The sequence below is a fragment of the Mandrillus leucophaeus genome, unplaced genomic scaffold, assembly GCF_000951045.1.
Source record: "Mandrillus leucophaeus isolate KB7577 unplaced genomic scaffold, Mleu.le_1.0 Scaffold325, whole genome shotgun sequence".
In the NCBI taxonomy this organism is placed as follows: Eukaryota; Metazoa; Chordata; class Mammalia; order Primates; family Cercopithecidae; genus Mandrillus; species Mandrillus leucophaeus.
Window position 1 is genome coordinate 1,407,132 of NW_012103421.1, and position 21,103 is coordinate 1,428,234.

General features: G+C 64.1%; 2 protein-coding genes across 9 annotated transcripts; both read left to right on the top strand.

Moving 5' to 3' along the window:
* Window positions 1–807: 807 nt before the first annotated feature.
* On the top strand, window positions 808–9,225 carry TH (tyrosine hydroxylase). Of its 5 annotated transcripts, XM_011988215.1 has the most exons (14): window positions 808–1,509; window positions 2,384–2,463; window positions 3,268–3,489; window positions 4,458–4,632; window positions 4,945–5,033; window positions 5,192–5,259; window positions 5,634–5,684; window positions 6,104–6,249; window positions 6,377–6,512; window positions 6,596–6,665; window positions 7,091–7,147; window positions 7,385–7,480; window positions 7,781–7,914; window positions 8,762–9,225. In XM_011988215.1, exons 1-14 carry the CDS (start codon window positions 1,404–1,406, stop codon window positions 8,919–8,921), a joined length of 1,590 nt encoding a protein of 529 aa, XP_011843605.1. In that variant the 5' UTR covers window positions 808–1,403; the 3' UTR covers window positions 8,922–9,225. The 5 variants fall into 5 exon arrangements, with proteins under 5 accessions (XP_011843605.1, XP_011843606.1, XP_011843607.1 ...); XM_011988216.1 differs by lacking the exon at window positions 2,384–2,463 and having other exon boundaries at window positions 808–1,505; XM_011988217.1 differs by lacking the exon at window positions 2,384–2,463 and having other exon boundaries at window positions 808–1,493.
* Window positions 9,226–11,547: 2,322 nt separating this feature from the next.
* On the top strand, window positions 11,548–12,960 carry INS (insulin). Of its 4 annotated transcripts, none has more exons than XM_011988225.1 (3): window positions 11,548–11,619; window positions 11,789–11,992; window positions 12,744–12,960. In XM_011988225.1, exons 2-3 carry the CDS (start codon window positions 11,806–11,808, stop codon window positions 12,887–12,889), a joined length of 333 nt encoding a protein of 110 aa, XP_011843615.1. In that variant the 5' UTR covers window positions 11,548–11,619; window positions 11,789–11,805; the 3' UTR covers window positions 12,890–12,960. The 4 variants fall into 4 exon arrangements, with proteins under 4 accessions (XP_011843615.1, XP_011843617.1, XP_011843616.1 ...); XM_011988227.1 differs by having other exon boundaries at window positions 11,560–11,669; XM_011988226.1 differs by having other exon boundaries at window positions 11,560–11,593.
* Window positions 12,961–21,103: the final 8,143 nt, after the last annotated feature.

The window sequence follows — 21,103 nt, forward strand, 5'->3', positions numbered from 1 at the left end:
GGGGAACGCCTTCAAGAAGTCAGGGAGCATCCAGGGCTTCTGCTTCCTGCTGGGCCCAGTGTGCCACCTTGGGCTGCCAACACCAGAAAGCCCAGCAGACACAGGAAGCCCCATGCCTGTCGGAAGCGGTTCCCCTCCAGGAGGGACAGCGGTGGCAGCATTCAGCCTCAGGCCATGCACTCTGGGGCCACGTCCTTCCTTCTCTACAGTCCACTGTTGTCAAGGTGGGCTCTGGCCATCTCTGCTGACCCCAGAGGGGTGAGGAGGCCTCCCCTTCAACCAGAAACCACCCTGGGCAGGGGCATCACTCCCTGGATCGGGGCAGCGGCTGGGAGCAGGAGGTGCCAGTGGGCATGGGCGGGGTGTGGGTGCCTGAGGACTGTGGGGTGGACACGGAACTCGGGGGAGGCTCTAGGCTGGGGTTGTCCTCAAGGGAGTTCTCAGGTCACCCCAGAATCACCCTCATCCTCAGGCCCGGTGGGGTAGAGGAGAAACTGCAAAGGTCTCTCCAAGGCAAAGGGCATCAGGGCCCTCAGCACTGAGGGACGTGCGTGCTCTTCAAAGAAGGGGCCACAGGACCTCTGAGGGAAGCCAGGAGGCTAGCAGTGGGCCACAGAGGGGCTGGGTGGGGGGGTGGAAGCCGTCCCTGGCATGCCATCCTGGCCCTGGTTGCCGTGGCCACCCTGGTGGGGGCTGCAATGCAGGAGGTGGGAGTCATTTGGAAACGCATGGCATCTCCTTGGGGATGTCCTCTGCAGCCTCCCAGGGTCCTCCACACTGGACGGGTGGGCCCTCCTGGGACATTCTGGACCCCACGGGGCGAGCCTGGGGAGCCTCTGCAATGACCACACCTGCAGGGCCTGGGGGCTGCGGGCAGATGGCACTCCTAGGAAGCACATCGACGAGACACACGGCCTGGAGTCTTCGGGAGAAGCAAACAAATCGCCTCCTGATGTCCAGGGCTGGAGGCTGGATTCCCCGTCTGGGGGCTTCTGGGTCCGTCTGCCACGAGGGTCTGGCGTTCATTAAAAGTATGCCCCTGGCTTGCCAGAGAGCCCCTCCCTGTGTGCTCCCTTGAGGGGTGTGGGGCCAAGGGGACCCTGGCTGTCTCAGCCCCCCGCAGAGCACGAGCCCCTGGTCCCCGCAAGCCCGCAGGCTGAGGATGATTCAGACAGGGCTGGGGAGTGAAGGCAATTAGATTCCACGGACGAGCCCTTTCTCCTGCGCCTCCCTCCCTCCCTCCCTCCTCACTAACCCCCGCCTCCATCAGGCACAGCAGGCAGGGGTGGGGGACGTAAGGAGGGGAAGGTGGGGGACCCAGAGGGGCTTTGACGTCAGCTCAGCTTATAAGAGGCTGCTGGGCCAGGGCTGTGGAGACGGAGCCTGGACCTCCACGCTGAGCCATGCCCACCCCCGACGCCACCACACCACAGGCCAAGGGCTTCCGCAGGGCCGTGTCTGAGCTGGATGCCAAGCAGGCAGAGGCCATCATGGTAAGAGGGCAGGTAGGTGCCCGGTGGCTGCAGTGGACGGGAGCCCAGGGCTGGTGCCAGCTGCCTCTGCTACTCCCCAGCCTGGCCGGCAATCCCAGGCTCAGGGTCCATGCAGACCCCCGGGACCCGGTGTGGGTGTGGAGTCCTGGGCACGGCGGCATCCCCTGTGCCTGGTGTTTGAGTCCCTGTTGGGGGAGGGTAAGGTGATGCCTGTCCCTGTGTGTGCCCCTCTTAGGCCGACCTCCCTCGGGAGTTGTGTGGGTCCCTGTGTCTTCTTTCATCTTGAATCTTAATGATGGGAACGTGGAAACAAATCCATTCAAAAAATCCCACATGGCCAGAGGTCCCTGGGTGCTGCACACAGCCCCCACCCTACTCCCACCTGCCCCTGCCTCCCTCTGCCCCAGCTGCCCTGGTCAGCACCTCAACCAGCCTGCCTGCTCCGGGAGGCAGCCCCAAGGCCCTTCCCGGGCTCTAGCAGCAGTTCATGGTGGGGGGTCCTGGGCAAATAGGGGGCAAGTCCAGAGTCAAAGAGTATCTGGGCTCTGGGGCGATTCCCATTGGGCTGTTCCTCCCTTATTTCCCTCATTCATTCATTCGCATGGAGTCTGTGTTCCCTGTGACCCGTACTTGGAAGCCCTGTGTACAGGGGGCTGTGCCGGCCAGGCTGGATCATCAGGAGCTTCTCAGCCTGCAGGAAGGGTTTTCAGTGCCTCCGTGGGCACACAGAACCATGGTGTCCCTGGCACATTTAAAATGGATTTTTATTTATGGACCTCGATTGAAACGTGGTGTGAGTTGTAGCAGTGTCATTTCCAGGTACCTTCTCAGGGACGTGGGGTGCCCTCCCCCGCCCTCCCTCACCAGGCTCCCCACCAGGCCCTCCCCAGGGGGACCCAGGCCCAGCCTCACGGGCTCTCTGTGGCCTGGAACTGCAGCCCTAGCTGCATCCTACACCCCCGCCCCAAGGGTAAGAGGCAACTCCAGGAGGGGCTTCTGCTGCTCCCCTTCGTGTTCCATGACCCTGGAAGACCAGGGTGAAGCTGATTCTTCCCTTACAAGGGGCCCAGAGCCTTTTTGGGAGTTCAGCTCCAAGAGATGAGCCCCCGGTGTCTGCCAAGTCCCCCTCTGTCCAGGCCTGGGACGGCTCTGGGATCGAGGGGTTGGAGGTGCTGAGCCCAGCGAGAGACACCTGCACCCAGAGCTATGACAAAGGGCAGAGGGATGACAAGGCAGCCAGGAGCAGGCGCCTGGGGGGTGGCGCAGAGGGGCAGGGCCCGAGGACAGGCGTCCTGATGGGCTGTGAGAAAGGGCCCCTGTGCGGGAGGCAGGAGGGTAGGGGGTTTGTTCACCGGGGCCCTGTGGGGGCAGCTCCTTCCTGAGCTGCCGTTCCCTCCCCGGCAGCCAATGCCATCGTCCAAGACATCGCCCTCTTCCCATCACTAATCCAGTTAGCGCCTGGCCTGGGGACGGGTGACACAGCGTCTCTGTCTGTTCCCCATAGAGCGAGGAGCAGGCGAGCACCCTCCCAGCCCCTACTCCTCCCCCCGCCCCCACTGCTTCTGGCTGGGCTGCCCCCATCGGGAAGGGTGTGCAGTGCCTGCAGGCACCTCGGCTAGCGTCTGCCCCAGCAGGCACACAGTAGGCGCTCAACAATGTGCTCTCATGCCCGGCCTGTGTGCCATCAGCGCCGCCCAACTGTGGGATCAGCTCTGGGTGGGGGTCCCCGGGTCTCAGCAGGTGGAGGAGGCATGGGTGCCCCCTGTCCCCACAGTCCCCGCGGTTCATTGGGCGACGGCAGAGCCTCATCGAGGACGCCCGCAAGGAGCGGGAGGCGGCGGTGGCAGCAGCAGCTGCTGCAGCCCCCTCGGAGCCCGGGGACCCCCTGGAGGCCGTGGCCTTTGAGGAAAAGGAGGGGAAGGCCGTGCTAAACCTGCTCTTCTCCCCGAGGGCCACCAAGCCCTCAGCGCTGTCCCGAGCTGTGAAGGTATTTGAGGTGAGCCAGTGGCCTTCGTGTCCCTGGGGCAAGTTCACCTGCGGGCGGGGCTGTGTGGGGTGAGTTCCTGGCCCCTCTATAGCAGAGGTGCAGCTGCCCAGGCCCCTGAGGCCGGCACAGGATGCAGCGGGGGAGTCTCAGGCCTCAGCTCAGCCCCCACGGCATCTAGCTACACCCCCGTGTTTGTGAGGGATCCTGAGCCCAGCCCTAGGGCTGAAGCCACCGAGCCTCCACTGTGCCTCCCGCCTTGCCCATCCCCTGGATCCCCCTCATCCACCATTTCACACATGGGGGGCTCCCAGTAGGGCAGCACGGGAGGCAGGGGTAGGACGGTGGGCCCTCTCCCTCCCGCCCAGCACGGCGACTGAGGTGATCACTGATTGCATTAGTCACTTGGGCCCCACTGTGCCCAGGGGGGCAGGTGACCCGGCTCCTGGAAGAAGTTCCCAAATGACATTAAAGCCAGACTCCCCCGGCCCAGCTCCGCAGAGCCCGAGGGCCACTGCAACCCATCGCCCTTGTTGCTGGGCAACGGAGGTGGGGCTGGAGCGGACCCTTCCGGCCAGTGTCCTGGATGCTCAGGGGCCATTGAGACTCAGGGCCCATCCTACAAAGCTGGATGAGGCCACCAGGCTTGGGGGCACCTTCTGACCAGTGGCTGAGGAGCTGGACAGTGTGGCACGGCCTTGGAACACACAGACAGAGCCACCCAGAAGCAGGTCAAGCCTCAAGCGGTGACAAATCCCAGTTAGGTGCATGACACAAAACCCAATTTGCCAGTGGCAAACCCTGGTCTGGTGGCCAACAGCTGACCTGAGCCTGGAAGAACGGGATCTGTGTGCTGCTAGAATAAAAGTCAAGGGCAGGGCCTGGCCAGCCGGCCAGATGTGCCTCCTCCTCCCCTCCTCCTCACCCTCTCTCCATTTCTGTCTCTCCTTCTCTCTCTCTTCCTGCTTTTGCTCCCTAAGACGTTTGAAGCCAAAATCCACCACCTAGAGACCCGGCCTGCCCAGAGGCTGCGAGCCGGGGGCCCCCACCTGGAGTACTTTGTGCGCCTCGAGGTGCCCCGAGGGGACCTGGCCGCCCTGCTCAGTGGTGTGCGCCAGGTGTCAGAGGACGTGCGCAGCCCCGCGGAGCCCAAGGGTGAGGCAGTTTTCTGTCCTTGAGTGCCGCCAAATGACCTTGAGATGCTGGGGTGCAGGGGCCCCTGCAGGGGGACCCTACAGTGACCACGTGGTGGTGGACTGGTTCCCTCTCTGTGGGCTCCACTTTGCCCCCCGTTTTGCTACACATCCGTGTCTGGGCCTGGGGCCACCTCGAGAATCCCCCCGCAGCTAGCACAGCCCCTGCTGCCTCTGCCCCGTGGAAGTCTCGTAGGGGAGGCTGCTTCAAGGTGGGTGACGCGGCCCCATGCCTCCAAGCTCACCAAGACTTCTTCCTCCATCCCCCATAAAGTCCCCTGGTTCCCAAGAAAAGTGTCAGAGCTGGACAAGTGTCATCACCTGGTCACCAAGTTTGACCCTGACCTGGACTTGGACCACCCGGTGAGTGGTGTGCCCCCCACTCAGGCCTCCTGCCCCCTGATCACATCCCCTACCCTTATCCCAACCCTGGACAGGAGTCTGTCGGCTTCGGGAGCCCCCGTGGCCTGTGCCCCCAACCCGAGCACGGCCTCCTGACCCGCGCACCCCTCTGCCCTCAGGGCTTCTCGGACCAGGTGTACCGCCAGCGCAGGAAGCTGATTGCTGAGATCGCCTTCCAGTACAGGCAGTGAGGGGCCCCTGCGCTCGGGACCCAGACTCCGTCCTGCAGGCTCACGCTGGACCTGGGGGGTGGGAGGGAAGGACAAAGGGGAGGACCCATCTTGTCACAGCATCATTGCCTCCTGCCAGCTCTGCTCCAGGGCTTTCCATGTCCCCAAATCCCGGGGGGAAACTGAGGCCCGGGGGGGCTAGAGCAACAAGCCGAGGCCGCACAGCTGGCTCACGGCACAGTCAGCCAGGGTGCACCCTCCTGTCCATCCTCCAACCCAAAGGCCTCGCTGCACAAGGCAGGTGTGGACCTGTGCCCAGAGAGGCTCCCTCCCTCCCTCCTGCCCTTCCCACTCCCCGAGGGGACCTGCTGACCACTGGCCCCCTCCCCAGCGGCGACCCAATTCCCCGTGTGGAGTACACCGCGGAGGAGATTGCCACCTGGTGAGACCCCGTGCAGCTAGCTGGCGAGGGACTGGGGAGGAGCCCGGGGGATGCCTCCTGGAACCCTGGTGTGTGAGGGCCGCCTCCAGGGACCTCGGCACAGCAGGAGAGACTAAAGCCAGGAAGAAGAGGGACCTCCAGGGATCAGAATGTTGGGTTGGGAGGAAGAGGCTACCCATCCTGTCGGGCCATCCCCAGTATGCTGAGGGACCACCCCTCACCGCCCCCTACCCCCTGGAATTCCCCAAAGCCACCAGCAAAAGCCCTTCCCAGGGACCTGGGTCTTCACGGGTCCCCAAGAGGCGTGCGTTGGGAGGGGTTCAGGCAGACAGAAGCACCCACAGCTCAGGAGGGGCTTCAGGGAGGGGGGTTCCGGCACTGGGGTGGGCTTGGAGGGCCCTGAGCCCCGCTGCCCGCAGGAAGGAGGTCTACACCACGCTGAAGGGCCTCTACGCCACGCACGCCTGCGGGGAGCACCTGGAGGCCTTTGCTCTGCTGGAGCGCTTCAGCGGCTACCGGGAAGACAACATCCCCCAGCTGGAGGATGTCTCCCGCTTCCTGAAGGGTGGGCCCAGACGGGAGGGGCGCGGAGCGGGGGCGGGGGGGGGGCCGGGGACGGTCAGCCATGCGCCCCAGCCCAGCGCGGTTGCAGCCCGTCCTGGCTTGGCAGTGACCAGAGTGGCCCCTTGCAGAGCGCACGGGCTTCCAGCTGCGGCCTGTGGCTGGCCTGCTGTCCGCCCGGGACTTCCTGGCCAGCCTGGCCTTCCGCGTGTTCCAGTGCACCCAGTATATCCGGCACGCGTCCTCGCCCATGCACTCCCCTGAGCCGTGAGTGCGCGCCCTGGCCGCCAGCCCGAGGGTGGGGGGTGCGGCGCGCGGCCGCTCAGCCCCCCTCTCCCTCCCACGCGCAGGGACTGCTGCCACGAGCTGCTGGGGCACGTGCCCATGCTGGCCGACCGCACCTTCGCGCAGTTCTCCCAGGTACGCCGCGGCCTCGAGCGAGTCGGGTCGCCCAGGGGCTGGCCAGGCGCCGGGGGCGGGGGTCGACGTGCGGGTGGGTGAAGTGTGCGGCCCGCTCCTGGGCCCCGCCATGGGGGCTCAGCGCCCCGAGGGTCGCGCGGCAGAGGGCGGGGCTGGAGCGGAGCCTCCCGCGGCCTGTGCTGCCACCTGCCGGCTACCTGGGAATGGCGCCCTCGGGCTTAGGGATATGGTCAAGGAGGGCTGCCTGGAGGAGGAGGAGGCCCAGTGGAGGTGCGGATCCAGTGGAGGTCGCCAGGGAAGGTCTCTGCCGCCCGGGAAGTGTCCCAGAGATCCCTGCAGGGGCTGCGGACACCCCCGGCGCCCCCACCTCGAGCACCTCCCAGGGCTGCCTCTCCCCACCCTTCATCCTCCTCCCCACTCCACAGGACATCGGCCTGGCATCCCTGGGGGCTTCGGATGAGGAAATTGAGAAGCTGTCCACGGTGGGTTGACCCCTCCATGCAGGGCCCGGGGTGTGGGCTTGGGGGTCTGAATCCAGGCTTCGCCCTCCTGCCATCCAGGCTGAGGCCTCTGCTTCCACCCAGGAATCGTGACCCTCACCCTGGCTTGCCTGCGGCCTGGCCTGGCCTCCCTGGGGGTGGTGCCCTGGTCACAGGTGACCAGGGGCTGCCAGGTGGCGGCAGCTGTCTCAGGGCTGATGCTGCCTGCCTTCCCCACAGCTGTACTGGTTCACCGTGGAGTTTGGGCTGTGCAAACAGAACGGGGAGGTGAAGGCCTATGGCGCCGGGCTGCTGTCCTCCTATGGGGAGCTCCTGGTGAGACCCTCTCCTTGCTGCAGTCCCCAGCAGAGGGACAGGGCTGGGGGACAGTGCAGGGAGAGGACAGGCTCCCAGCGGGAGGAAACTGAGGCCTGGGCCTCCAGGACTCAGGCTGTGTTTGGGAGAAGGCTTGTCTCTGCCCAGTCCTCACCCCACACTATCCCAGGCCTCGGGAGGCGGCGGGAGAGGTGGGGGCGACTCTGCCCCAGGAACCCACCCAGCGTCAGGTTGTGGTACCCGGGTTCCCTCGGGGACGTGGGTGCAGTGGAGTCAGTGATGCCATTGGCCTGCTGCCAGCACTGCCTGTCTGAGGAGCCCGAGATTCGAGCCTTCGACCCTGAAGCAGCGGCCGTGCAGCCCTACCAAGACCAGACGTACCAGTCAGTCTACTTTGTGTCTGAGAGCTTCAGCGACGCCAAGGACAAGCTCAGGTGGGCCAGGCTCCTAGGGCAAGCCCCCAACGGTGCCCCCAAACTGGGCCAGCCAGGCCTTCCTTCTGGCCTTGAGCAGGGCTGGGCCTGTGAGCCCAGGTCACAGATAAGAACACTGACCCCCGGTTGCAGCAGCCCCCACACAGCAGAGACCCCGTCCGCGAGAAGGACCCCAGCATCTGGGGAGGGGCAGACCTATAGGACTGGGGGCTGCTGGGTGACCGGGTCAAGGCTGGTGTTGGAGGTGCTGGCAGAGCCTGAGTTTTGTGAGGAGGTCCTGTGGAACCTGTCCCAACCCCCTGCCCTGGGATGGGGAGAAGTCAGAGGGGATAGACAGAGTCAGGGTGGGGGGCATGGCGGGAGTGGGGTCCCCAGGGCTGGGGGCCTTTGGTGCAATGACCAGAGTGTCGGGAGAGGGGAGCAAAGCCTACTAGCCTCATCCTCATAAAAGCTCTCGTCATTTTCCCTCCAGCTTCCTGTAGTGCACTGGGGAAACTAAGACCAGGGGCTATGTTTCCAGTGGGTGCGGGTGCTGAATTCCACCCACAGGCTTAGGGATATGGTCAAGGAAGGCTTCCTGGAGGAGGAGGCCCAGTGGAGGTGCAGAGAGGGATGGGACGCCCGGCAGAGTCTCTAGTGGAAAAGGCGCCTAGCCTATCTCCCCCATGAACCCCCTCACCCAGTCCTGGAAGAGGCCTCAGTGTCCTGCCTGAGACCAGGTGGCTCAGAAAAGCCCCAGGAGCTCTGAGCCACCGTGAAGGTGGAAGCGCGGCTCCAGCTTCCCCTCTCCTGGAGGCTGCAGACTCTGCGTGCCAGTTGACGAGGGCTCTACCACTCTCCTCCCCAGGAGCTATGCCTCACGCATCCAGCGCCCCTTCTCCGTGAAGTTCGACCCGTACACCCTGGCCATCGACGTGCTGGACAGCCCCCAGGCCGTGCGGCGCTCCCTGGAGGGTGTCCAGGATGAGCTGGACACCCTGGCCCATGCGCTGAGTGCCATTGGCTAGGTGCAGGGGACCCCCGAGGGCCCTTCCCAACCTCCCCTGGGCCTGCACTGTCCTGGAGCTCAGGTCCTGGTGAGGGGCTGGGTCCCGGGTGCCCCCCATGCCCTCCCTGCTGCCAGGCTCCCGCTGCCCCTGCACCTGCTTCTCAGCGCAACAGCTGTGTGTGCCCGTGGTGAGGTTGTGCTGCCTGTGGTGAGGTCCTGTCCTGGCTCCCAGGGTCCTGGGGGCTGCCGCGCTGCCCTCCGCCCTTCCCTGACACCGTCTGCTGCCCCAATCGCCGTCACAATAAAAGAAAGTGTGGTCTCTACACCTGCCTGGCCCCACGTCTGTGCCACAGAGACAGGCCCTGGGATCCCCAGGCTCCCACACCCCATCCCCAGCCTCACTCGGGTTTCGCCCTGTCCTCCTTCCTCCTCTGGGAGATGGCTGGCCACCCTGGCCAGGCAGCTGGCCCCTCCGGGCCTGGTTTCCCTGCTTACCCTGAGGCCCCACCCAGTGCTGAGCCCCCAGCAGCTCCAGAGGCTCGGGCACCCTGGCTGAACTGCCCCATCTCTGTGGGGTGCCCTCCCAGGGTGGGGAGCCAGGTGACAGTGGGAGGGCCTCTCTCAGGCCTGGCAGGGAGCAGGGTCACAACCGTGCTGGCTGGGGGTGGTCTCAGAGGTGGGCCTGCAGGCCTAACCCTCCCTGCTGACGGGGCTCCCAGCCCTTGAGAGGAACGGGGATGGAGGAACAGCTGCCCCAAAGCCGTTGCCCACCCGCAGCAGGCTCTGCAAACCAAGGGGGAGCCTCAGCGTGGCCCCCAGCACATGTGTTGATGGGGAGGGTCCGGCTGAGCTGGTGCCCAGGCAGATGGTCTGGGCCTGTCTCCCCAGCAAGGCAGGCGGGGACTGGATTTCAGACTCTAAGATGCCCCTGGCTTACCCGAGGGGCCTGGACGTTGCCCTCCAGAGAGAGCACCCAACACCCTCCAGCCTTGGCCAGCCAGGGTGCCCCCTTCCTACCTTGGAGAGAGCAGCCCCAGGGCATCCTGGGATATCAGCTGGCCTTCAAGGCCTCTCCCTCCCTCCAGCTGCCCCACCACACTCTGCTGGGATCCTGGCTCTCAGCTCCCAGGGCCGACAACCCGGGCAAACTCCTACTCATCCGTGAAGGCCCTCCCAGGCACGGCAGTCCTTCCCAGCCTGGCAGTCTGTTCCTCACACACTTTGTCGGTGCCCAGCCCCTAAAGTTGCACCTGGGGGTGTCTCTGAAGGGCTGTGAGCCTCAAGGACGCCCTGGGAAAGTGCCTGCCTTGCCTCCCCCCAGCCCTGCCAACCCCTGGCTCTGCCCTCCCACCTGGGTACCCCCAATCCAGCCTCCCTCCTTACACACCCCTCTTAAGGAGGCACCCATGCCTTCTCCCGCTGCTGGGCCTCAGAGCATGGTGGCGTCCTGGGGCGGCCCCTGCATGTCCTGCTGTGGCATGGCTCGGGGTGGAAAGGGCGGAAGGGAGGGGCCCTACAGACAGCTGGTGCCCACTACCAAACCTGCTCGGCGCAGGAGAGCCTAAGGCTGGGTGTGTGCGGGGCGGCCTCGAGAGGTTCCGAGGCTGAGGCCAGGGTGGGACATAGGGATGGGAGGGGCCAGCGCACAGGATGCTCCAACCTGCCTGCCCCCATGGTCGCGCTCTCCTGCTGCTGGGACCTCCTGATCCTGCCCGTGGTGCTAAGAGGCAGGTAGGGGCTGCGGGCAGCAAGGCTCGGAGCCCATGCCCCCTCACCATGGGTCAGGCTGGGCCTCCACGTGCCTGTCCTGGGGGGCTGGGAGGGCCGGAGGGGTGCACCCCAGGGGCTCAGCCCAGATGACACTATAGGAGTGATGGGGTCGTGGGGCCTGGCCAGGAGAGGGGAGATGAGCGGGGGCTCCCAGAAGAGGAGTGGGGGCTGAGAGGGTGCCTGGGGAGCCTGGGCGGAGCTGGGCCAGCGCACAGCCTCCCATACCTGCCCATGGAGTCCTGCCGTCAGCCCCAGATCACATGGAAGATCACGTCTGGGTGGCCTGCTGGGGACTCGCTGTTCGTCCCCACGTCCCTGGGTCGTGCCCTCCTTCTGCCACCCTGGGGAGCTGAGGGCCTCACCTGGGGCTGCTGTCCTAAGGCGGGTGGGAACTGGGCAGCCAGCAGGGAGGGGACCCTCCCTCACTCCCCCATCCCCGCCACCTTGGGCCACCCATGGGGGCATCTTGGGCAACCAGGGACTGAGAACAGGGGTCCCGAGGACAGGGGGTCTGGGGACAGTGGTGCAAAGAGCCCCGCCCTGCAGCCCCAGCTCTCCTGGTGTAATGTGGAAAGTGGGCCGGGGAGGGCTTTGCTCTGCTGGAGACATTTGCCCCCAGCTGCGAGCAGGGACAGGCCTGGCCACCAGGCCCCTGGTTAAGACTCTAATGACCCGCTGGCCCTGAGGAAGAGGTGCTGACGACCAAGGAGATCTTCCCACAGACCCAGCACCAGGGAAATGATCCGGAAATTGCAGCCTCAGCCCCCAGCCATCTGCTAACCCCCCCACCCCAGGCCCTAATGGGCCAGGCAGCAGGGGGTGGCAGGCAGGGGAGATGGGCTCTGAGACTATAAAGCCAGTGGGAGCCCAGCAGCCCTCAACCCTCCGGGACAGTCTGCATCAGAAGAGGCCAGCAAGCAGGTCTGTTCCAAGGGCCTTCGCGTCAGGTGGGCTCAGGGCTGCCCCACTTGGGGGTTCCAGGGTGGCTGGACCCCAGGCCCCAGCTCTGCAACAGGGAGGACATGGCTGGGCTCTTAAAGCATTTGGGGGTGAGCCCAGGGGCCCCAGGGCAGGGCACCTGGCCTCCAGCCGGCCTCAGGCCTGCCTGTCTCCCAGGTCACTGTCCTTCCGCCATGGCCCTGTGGATGCGCCTCCTGCCCCTGCTGGCGCTGCTGGCCCTCTGGGGACCTGACCCGGTCCCGGCCTTTGTGAACCAGCACCTGTGCGGCTCCCACCTGGTGGAAGCTCTCTACCTGGTGTGCGGGGAGCGAGGCTTCTTCTACACACCCAAGACCCGCCGGGAGGCAGAGGACCCTCAGGGTGAGCCCCACCGCCCAGCGCTGCCCCTGGCCGCCCCCAGCCACCCCCTGCTCCTGGCGCTCCCACCCAGCGTGGACAGAAGGGGGCAGGAGGCTGCCACCCAGCAGGGGGTCAGGAGTACTTTTTCAAAAAGAAATGAAGTTCTCTTGGTCACCTCCTAAAAGTGACCAGCTCCCTGTGGCCCAGTCAGAAGTTCAGCTTGAGGATGTTGTTAGCTTCGGCAGCTGAGCCCCAAGATACATCGGAGGTTGGGCACGTTCCTCCCTCCACTCGCCCGTCAAACAAATGCCCCACAGCCCGTTTCTCCACCCTCATTTGATGACCACAGATTCAAGTGTTTTGTTGAGTACAAGTCCTGGGTGACCTGGGGTCACAGGGTGCGCCACGCTGCCTGCCTGAGTGGGCCAGACCCCTGTCGCCAGGCCTCATGGCAGCTCTGTAGTCAGGAGATGGGGAAGATGCTGGGGACAGGCCCTGGGGAGAAGAACCGGGGGCACTCGTTCAGGCTCCCACTATGGCACCGCCCTGGGGCGGGGGAAGGAGGTAGGACATGTGGGCATTGGGGCCTGTGGGTCCACACCCAGTGTGGGTGACTCTCCCTCTAACCTGGGCCCAGCTTGGCTGGAGACGGGTGGGAGTGTGACCTGGGGCTGGTGGGTAGGTGGGCACTGTCTCTCCCTGACTGTGTCCTCCTGTGTCCCTCTGCCTCGCTGCTGCTCCGGGACCTGCTCTGCACGGCCCGCCCTGGCAGTGGGGCAGGTGGAGCTGGGCGGGGGCCCCGGCGCAGGCAGCCTGCAGCCCTTGGCGCTGGAGGGGTCCCTGCAGAAGCGCGGCATCGTGGAGCAGTGCTGCACCAGCATCTGCTCCCTCTACCAGCTGGAGAACTACTGCAACTAGATGCGCCCGCAGGCGGCCCACACCCTCCACCTCCTTCGCCGAGAGAGATCGAATAAAGCCCTTGAACCAGCCCTGCTGTGCCGTCTATGTGTCTTGGGGGCCCTGGGACAGGCCCCGCTTCCGGGCAGTGTTGTGAGCCCCTCCCAGCTCTCTCCACGCTCTCTGGGTGCCCACAGGTGCCAATGCTGGCCAGGTCCAGCATGCAGTGGCTCTCCCCAAAGCAGTGATGCCTGTCGGCTGCCTGCTACCCCCACCCTGTGGCTCAGGGTCCAGTATCAGAGCCGGGGGGGGGGTGGTCGCTGAGAGGCCAGGGGTGGTGGGACCACTGAGAAATGACTTTTTGTTCAGTAGCTCTGGACCCTTGGAGTCCCCAGAGACTATGTTCAGGAAAGGGAATGAGAACATTCCAGCAATTTTCCCCCACCTAGCCCTCCCAGGTTCTATTTTTAGAGCTATTTCTGATGGAGTCCCTGTGGAGGGAGGAGGCTGGGCTGAGGGAGGGGGTCCTGCAGGGCGGGGGGCTGGGAAGGTGGGGAGAGGCTGCCGAGTGCCACCCGCTATCCCCAGCTCTGGGCAGCCCCGGGACAGTCACATACCCTGGTCTCGAGGCCCAAGCTGGCAGCTGTCTGCAGCCACAGCCTATGCCAGCCCAGGCCCAGCCAGACACCTGAAGGACCCACTGGTGCCTTGGAGGAAGCAGGAGAGGTCAGATGGCACCATGAGCTGGGGCAGGTGCAGGGACCATGGCAGCACTGGGCAGGGCCTCAGAACCCACACCTTGGGTACCCTGGCCGTAAGGCCCTAAGGATTGCAGCCCGAGAGGACCAGGGAACCACCAGGGCCACAGAGGCAGAGACCAGGGCCAGGGTCCCTCCCTCTCCCAGAAAGCAGGGCCGCTTGGCTGGCTTCCTTTGCTACAGACCTGCTGCTCACCCAGAAGGGCTGACGGGCCCTGGTGATAAGGTCATTCTGACTCCAGGTCCTTGGGGGTCCTGACACGCAGCCTCTTCTTCAGCACCCCCGAGCACAGGGTGGCTCTGCTGGGCATTCAGCCTAGTGGGCAGACGAGAACCCAGGGGCTGCCTGGACCTACTGTGGCCTGGGAGGTCAGCGAGTGACCCCAGCTACCCTGTGGCTGGGCCAACCTGCCTGCTGCCCAGGCCAAACCAATCTGCACCTTTCCTGAGAGCCCCACCCAGGGCTGGGCTGGGGATGGCTGGGCCTGGGACTGGCATGGGCTGTGGCTGCAGACCACTGCCAGCTTGGGCCTCGAGGCCAGGAGCTCACCCTCCTGTTAGGGACCTGGCCACTGGGGCAGCCCTGTCCCTGAAGCTCTGAGCTCACCCCTTCCCCATGACCACATCAGGCCCCTCCACCCAGAGATGTCACAGCCCCCAGCTAGCCCCGCCTCCAGAGTGGGGGCCAAGGCTGGGCAGGCGGGTGGACGGCCGGACACTGGCCCCGGAAGAGGAGGGAGGCGGTAGCTGGGATCGGCAGCAGCCGTCCATGGGAACACCCAGCCGGCCCCTCTCGCACGGGTAGAGACAGGGGCGCCCTGCTGGAGCTGAGGTATGTGAGCTCACGCGGGGCTGGGCCAGAGCAGGACCTGGTGGGTCAGCTGGGAGGCTGCCCACCAGTTGGTCATTGGCCAAGCTGTTGCCCTGGCTGAACCTGATGGCCAACAAGGTCGTAGGGGGTGATGGGCAGAGGCCTGTTCTGGGAAGGGAGGGTCAGTGCTCTGTGGGGGACCATGTGTCGGAGTGGAGGGCAGCAGGAGGAGCCCTTGGGTGTCCAGGGACTCCTGGAACCACCCCAGCCTTCCGGGACTTGCAGAGCAGCTGGCACTGGCTGGTGCTAGGGGCTGAGGAATGTCCTTTGAGGGGCCAAATTTTCTGTGACCTCTGTCCTGGGGGACTTCTGGCCTGAGGCCTCAGGAGAGGGCAAGGCTGCCCACCCAAAAGAGACGCAGCCATGGTTCAGGGAACCCTCAGCTGCCCTGGGCCAGAGCTGGGGCCAGTTTTCACCTTGTTGAGACCCAGGACTCTGTCCCCCAAGCCTGTCTTCTCCAACACCTGACTCCACCCCCCACACACTGTGTCCTAGAAAAAGTGGACACGGGAGACCAGAGCCAGGGCAAGGGATCACCCCTCCATCCCCCCAGGCCCAGTGAGAAGCAGCTGGCCAAGGTGATCCAGGTGCAGAGAGAGCATTAGACCCAGTTTCCTGTCAGGCACCACCTTGGACACCGGTCCCCAGATGCCCTGGCTGGGGAGCATGGATGCTCCCGGAGCCCCCAGGTCACCCCATGTGAGCCAGGCCCACAGAGCTTGGCTCTGCAACACCTGCTGGGCCGCTGCCTATGCTCCGCCCCTTCTGGGAAGTTAAAAGACAGCCCTTCAGTGTCCAGAGACCTGCCTGGCCTTGGAACCTGGGCTCCACACGCCCACCGGGCTGGCAGGGGCACTCAGCGCCTCCAGCCCCGGTGGTCACCCTGGCGTTGGGTGCATCTAACTGCTCCCCAGTCACAAAGCAACTGCTCCCCAAGGCTCCCCAAACCTGCCGGCCCCCCTAGAAGCCTCTGCCCATTCCTGGAGGACTGAGGGCAGCCTGCAGTCCATCCCGCACACAACCTTCTGTCTGGGCATCCCGCCTTCACATGTGCTGAGCAGGGAGGAAACTCTTGTACCACGTTCCTTAAGCGGAGACTGAAACCTGGAACCAGGCACACGGCACGTGCCCCCACCCACCCAGGACACACTGCGGTGTGGCTGCCTCCAGGCTGGCTCCCTGGATTACGTCTGCTCCTGGCATGGATAACTGGCACCTTTGCCTGGCCGTTGGGGCAGTGTTTGCCTTCCCCTGTCGGCAGCAAATATTTACTGTCCTCCCTGTCTCCAGGCCTGAGCAGACCCTGGGGGGATGAGAGTGGGCTCAGGGGTGCTGAGGGTACCCTCCTGCCCTTCAGGTCCTGGTGCCCAGCAGGGGTCCAGCCCAGGGAAGACAGTGAGGCTAAGACAGGTGGTATTTAAGCCTGAGCTCCTGGGAAAGGTAGCCCTGGGCAGAACTTGGGCAGAACATTGGCCAGTGTCTGTCTCCAGCCAGGCTATGAGGTAGCTTGTTCCGGGATGGGCACCTTTCCACTCCCAGCACTGTGGCCAGGAGCCGCCATTCACAGGTGCGACCAGCAGATGGCATCAGAGCCTCACTTTTGATGCACTCCGGTCACCAGCCACGGCTCCAGGCTCCGGCCACCACCCAGGGTCTGAGCAGCTGCATCCTGCCCCTGCCAGGCACTCCCAGGGGCTGTGGGGCCTGTGGGGCCTGTGGGGCCTGTGGGGGCCCTGCCGGACACTCTTGGGAGCTGTGGGGGGCCCTGCTGGGCACTCTGAAGAGCGTGGGGCTTAGGAATGAGAGGAGGCATCTGATGATGATGAGGGGGTCCACCGAGGCCCCCGGCCTGCTCAGGTCCAGTCTTGCCCCCCAAGTCAAGCCTCAGGCCAGCTTCTCACTGGCCTGGGTTTCTCAGAGGGCCGGGACAAACGTCCTGGGTCTCTAATATTCCGAGACAGCCTCTGGCTAGACTCTGAGCCCCACCTGCGGGCCCTAGAATCACAGAGAGCCAGGGTGAGAGGACCAGGGGACTCCGTCCCATCCTCGTCATGGCTGAGCCCACCGTGGCCGGAGGTGGACCGGGCCGTGGGTTTTGCTGAGGGTCCCCAGGGCCCCTGGGGGCTACTGAGGCTGGAGGCCAGCGGCGGCCAGGGGGCTCCATCCCTCAGCCACTCCAGTCGGAAGGTCGAGTCCTGGTTCCCATGTGAGGAGGGGGCTTCAGGGACTGGGACCTGGGGGCACGGAAGGCCTGGAACTGGGGTCCGGGCGGCTCAGGGTTAGCGTGTTCCCACGCTCCCCTCCACCAGCGCGGCGAGGAGAGGGAGGTCCACTCTGGAAAGAATGTTTGGGGGCAGGGGTAGACAAGGTCTGGGAACGCGGAGATGACACACTGGGGTGCCGCCTCCGCACCCTCCGCCCTTCCTCCCACTATTGTTTCTGGCCTCGGCCGCAGGAACAGCAAGGCAGATTCCTTCGAAAGTGGGGCCGGCCGGAGGCGGTACCCCATCGTCCCTCTCTCGGTCCAGCCGCGCTGTGCTGGCGCCAAGCTCCCTGCCGGCCTCCCACCCGCTCCTCCGCGTCCTCAGCTCACTCCCCTGCTCCCAGGTGGCCCCAGTCCCCACCCCACCTCGTTTGGACTCCCCACTTCCTGCCCATCTGCTGCTGTCGAGTGACATCCTCCTTGACCCCAGGGACTGCTGAGGCAGCCTCCAAGCCTCCCAGTGTCCCTGAGGCTGCCCCTAGAAGCTGGCTTGGGGCTGTACCAAAAGTCACCCCACAGTCCGCACTTTCCAAGGCAGGGAGATAGCAGAGATCTCAGGGTGCCTGTGGACCGAGGACTAAGTCAGAGTCAGGGTCCCTCAGGCCGAGGGAAAGATAGGTGGTGCCTGCCAGGCTCTCCTCACCCAGGGAGGCTGAGATGTCTAGACCCAGGTGGCTGTGACCCCTGGGCAGTGTCACAGGGCTGCTGAGGGCTGCACCAGAACCAGTCCCGTCCTTGCCAGGGATGGAGACCGGCCTCGAGGGGGCCCGGCCCTGGGGGTCCGCAGGCCTGTAGGCTTCGGGGGGGTTCTGCCCGCTGCAGCCCAGGCTGCTGAGTCATCAGAACCTCGGGGGCGCCGCGGGCCCCACATTCCGCCCAGGCCTCTCTCTGACCCCCTTCCCAGCCCATCTGTGTTTTTGGAAAACAGAGCCAGAGCCCCCCATGGCCCTGCCAACTTGCGGCTGCTCACGCTGGGACTCAAATCGCACCCTTCTGTCTTCAAAGTCCACCTTCACTTCAAAGCTCGGTCCCACCCCAGCCCAGCCTCCACAGGGCCACCACCTGCCCACATCCAGGCCTGCTGCTGCCCAGCTTCGGAGGGACCTTGGGCATCCCCTGATCCTCTCTAGAGCACAGGACCCCCTGGCATGGGCCCATTACACACGGGTGGCTGGGTGGGTGGTGAGGACGGGGTTGGGAGGAGATCCTGGGAACCCCATGGTGGAGGCGATGAGGCTCCCAAACCCCGACTCCGGGGATGGCTGCTTGGTCTTCCATTGGGCCCTCCAAGCCCTGACCTCCAAGGTGCAAGGAAAGCTTTCAGGGGCAGGGGCGAGTGGAAGGTGGGCTTCCTCCCTTGCCACCCAGGCGGTGGGCCCAGGACAGATGCTCCATGGGCACTTCCCAACCTAGGCCCAGCTGTGGGGAAGGAGGGAGCAGGTGGCCAGGCTCCAGGTAGGGGGAGGAGTTGCCTGAGAACTAGGGGAGAGAGGGAGGGCTGGGGCACCCCATGCCAGCTCCAGCTGCACCACCAGAGCTCAGAACAGAGCAGGCAGGAGCCAGCAAGCTGAGAGGCTTCCTGAAGGAGGTGTCCCAGACCCTGCCAGTACTGCAGCCTTAAGCATGAGTCCATGCTGGGCTCCCACTGCCAGGGGCGCAGACCCAGCCCAGCACTGCCCATGCTGCCCTCGCCGGAGACCCTTACGGAGTTAGCACCTGGGTCCTTCCCCCTGGCTGGGCATGGGCTGGCCCTGACAATGAAGAAGGGGTAGCTGTGGCCTCAAGGTCTACAACGGGCTGTGATCTGTGGGTGCCAAGAAGCCACAGGCCCTCAGTGTCCACAGGGCCAGTGAGTGTCCACCTGGGCCAGTGTGGGGTTGAAGGGTGAGAGCTGGCAGGCGGGGTTGACGTCCTGGCTCTGCTGCTGGTGGCTGTGTGGCCTTGGGAAAGTCACTTAGCATCTCTGGGCCTTGGTTTCCTCATCTATCAGAAGGGAATTAAAGGAGCCCCTGCCTGCCTCGGCTGCCGGGTGGTGTAGCTCAGTGGTGTCTGTGAGCGGCAGCCCTCGGGCAGCTGTGCCTCTGGCTTCAGTACACTCATGAGCTGCTTTCTGGGCCTTCAAATTACGGGGACAACCCCGTGGGTGTGTTTCACGTCTGGGTACCACAGCAAGGGGAAGCTGACATGTCCTCCGTGGGAAGTGGCAGTCCCCATGGCTACCGGGCACGAACAGGATGTGCGGAAGGGACCTTTCAGGGAGGAGCAGCGCCCCGAGGGAGGAGCCCGGGGCTGGGATATGGAGGCCTCTGCACATCTTGGAGTAAAACAAGCAGGAGGGGCTGGGTGCGGTGGCTTGTGCCTATAATCCCAGCAATTTGGGAGGCTGAGGCGGGCAGATCACCTGAGGTCAGGAGTTTGAGACCAGCCTGACCAACAGGGAGAAACCCCATCTCTACTAAAACTATAAAATTAGCTGGGCGTGGTGGCACGTGCCTGTAATCACAGATACTCAGGAGGCTGGGGCAGGAGAATCGCTTGAACCTGGGAAGCAGAGGTTGCGGTGAGCCGAGATGGCGCCATTGCACTCCAACCTGGGCAACGAGAGCGAAACTCCGTCCCGAGAAAAAACAAAAACAAAGAAAATCAAAACAAACAAAAAAACCAGCAGGGGGGGCTCCGAGGTGCCTGCGACACCCAGGTGCCATCCGTGGTCCTGAGGCCCACCATCGGGAAGGGGCCTTTGCAGCTCTTTCAACCCCCAGCCCAGCTTCCAAGGAAGCCCAGGGCAGGGAGAAACCTCAGCGGCACCATCAGAGCTCAGAACAGAGGAGCAGAAATGAGCAGGGAGTGGGGCCAGGGAGACGTCCTGGAAGAGGTGTCTCCTGCCTTGCTGGCACCGAGGTCTCGAAGATGGGTCCATACTGGGCCCCCGCTGCCAGGGATGCAGATCCGGCCCAGTGCTGAAATATGTGCTCCTGGAGCCTCCCTCCTCTTCATGAGCCACAGGCTGTGAAAACCCCAGAGTCCTCCCAGGCAGCAAGTTTGTTTGTTTGTTTGTTTGTTTGTTTGTTTGTTTTGAGAGTCTTGCTCTGTCGTCCAGTCCAATGGCGTGATCTCGGTTCACTGCAACCTCTGCCAGCCAGCCAGTTTTCCTGGAGTAGGTGGAGGAGTCTTTGCAGAGAGATCTCCCAGGCTGCCTAGGCCTGCCGCAGAGTTGCTGTGCAACTAGGCAGTGTTTCTGTATGACCACCAAAAAAGGTTTCGGCACCCGTGGGTAGGGGAGGCAGGGGCAAATATCACTGGACGTCAGGGGGAGGACAAAATTGAACGTTTGTTAACATTGATTTTGTGCCAGAGGTGGCTACCCAGACCCATCCACTGAAGCGGTGAGGTTGGAAGGGAGAGGGGAGGCGTGAACAGGTCTGTCCAAGGTCGTTGGCAGAGCGGGGCTGTGAACTGGGTTAGCCCCCAGGCCCCTCCTGCCCATCCATCCTCCAAGCACTGATGTGTGAGTGGCACAGGGGGCCCCTCGGCCCTGCCAGCCCCTCGGGCTGTGGCCCTATAGCCTTTGAGGGACGGCCTCACTTCCCCTGCAGAGGCAGCCTGGCCTTCCGGTACCTCGATGGTGTAGGGCTCTGGGGCCACAGTCTGGTGTTTTCAGGACTAGGTTGTGAGTTACTTTCTCCTTTTCTCTCAACTCCCAAGATTTGGTAAAGCGGTCCTGTAGCCATAGTCATCATGGCAATATCGATGTATTGGAAAGCAAGGTGCTTTCTGAAGTTGTGGATGTAATTCTCACACGTGGCCACAAGGTGTCAGGCTCGGGCCAGATTTGGAAATCTGCGCTGTACAGGTGGAGCAGGGTGGGGCTGGGAAGCGAGTTAAGAACGAAATTCAGCCCATCTGGGCTCATCCTAGGGACGCTGCCTCTGAAAGGGGATCCCAGCGTTCTACCCCGGGCCTCTCAGTAATAGATCTGATCTTATTTTCATGCTAATGTAGTAGTTTCCTCTCTTAGAACAAAACGGATGTTTCAGAAAGGTGTTTCCAGACCTATCCTGTGCCTTAGGCCTTAAGCTTTAGGCTGCTCACCAGGCCACAGCCCCCTGGGGTAGGAGACACCCAAAGGGAGGAATTCCTTTAGCGCCCCCTCCCAGTACTCTAATGCCAGGACAAAAGCAGGTAAGAGCCCCGTCCAAACACAGAGGCGCAGAACCCATGGCACCCCGACACTGTAGGGAGGTGTCCTAACTTTGCCCCCAGAGTCCCACTCCAGAGTGCCCCAAATTGCAGAGTCCCCCTCCAGAGTGCCCCAAATTGCAGAGTCCCCCTCCAGAGTGCCC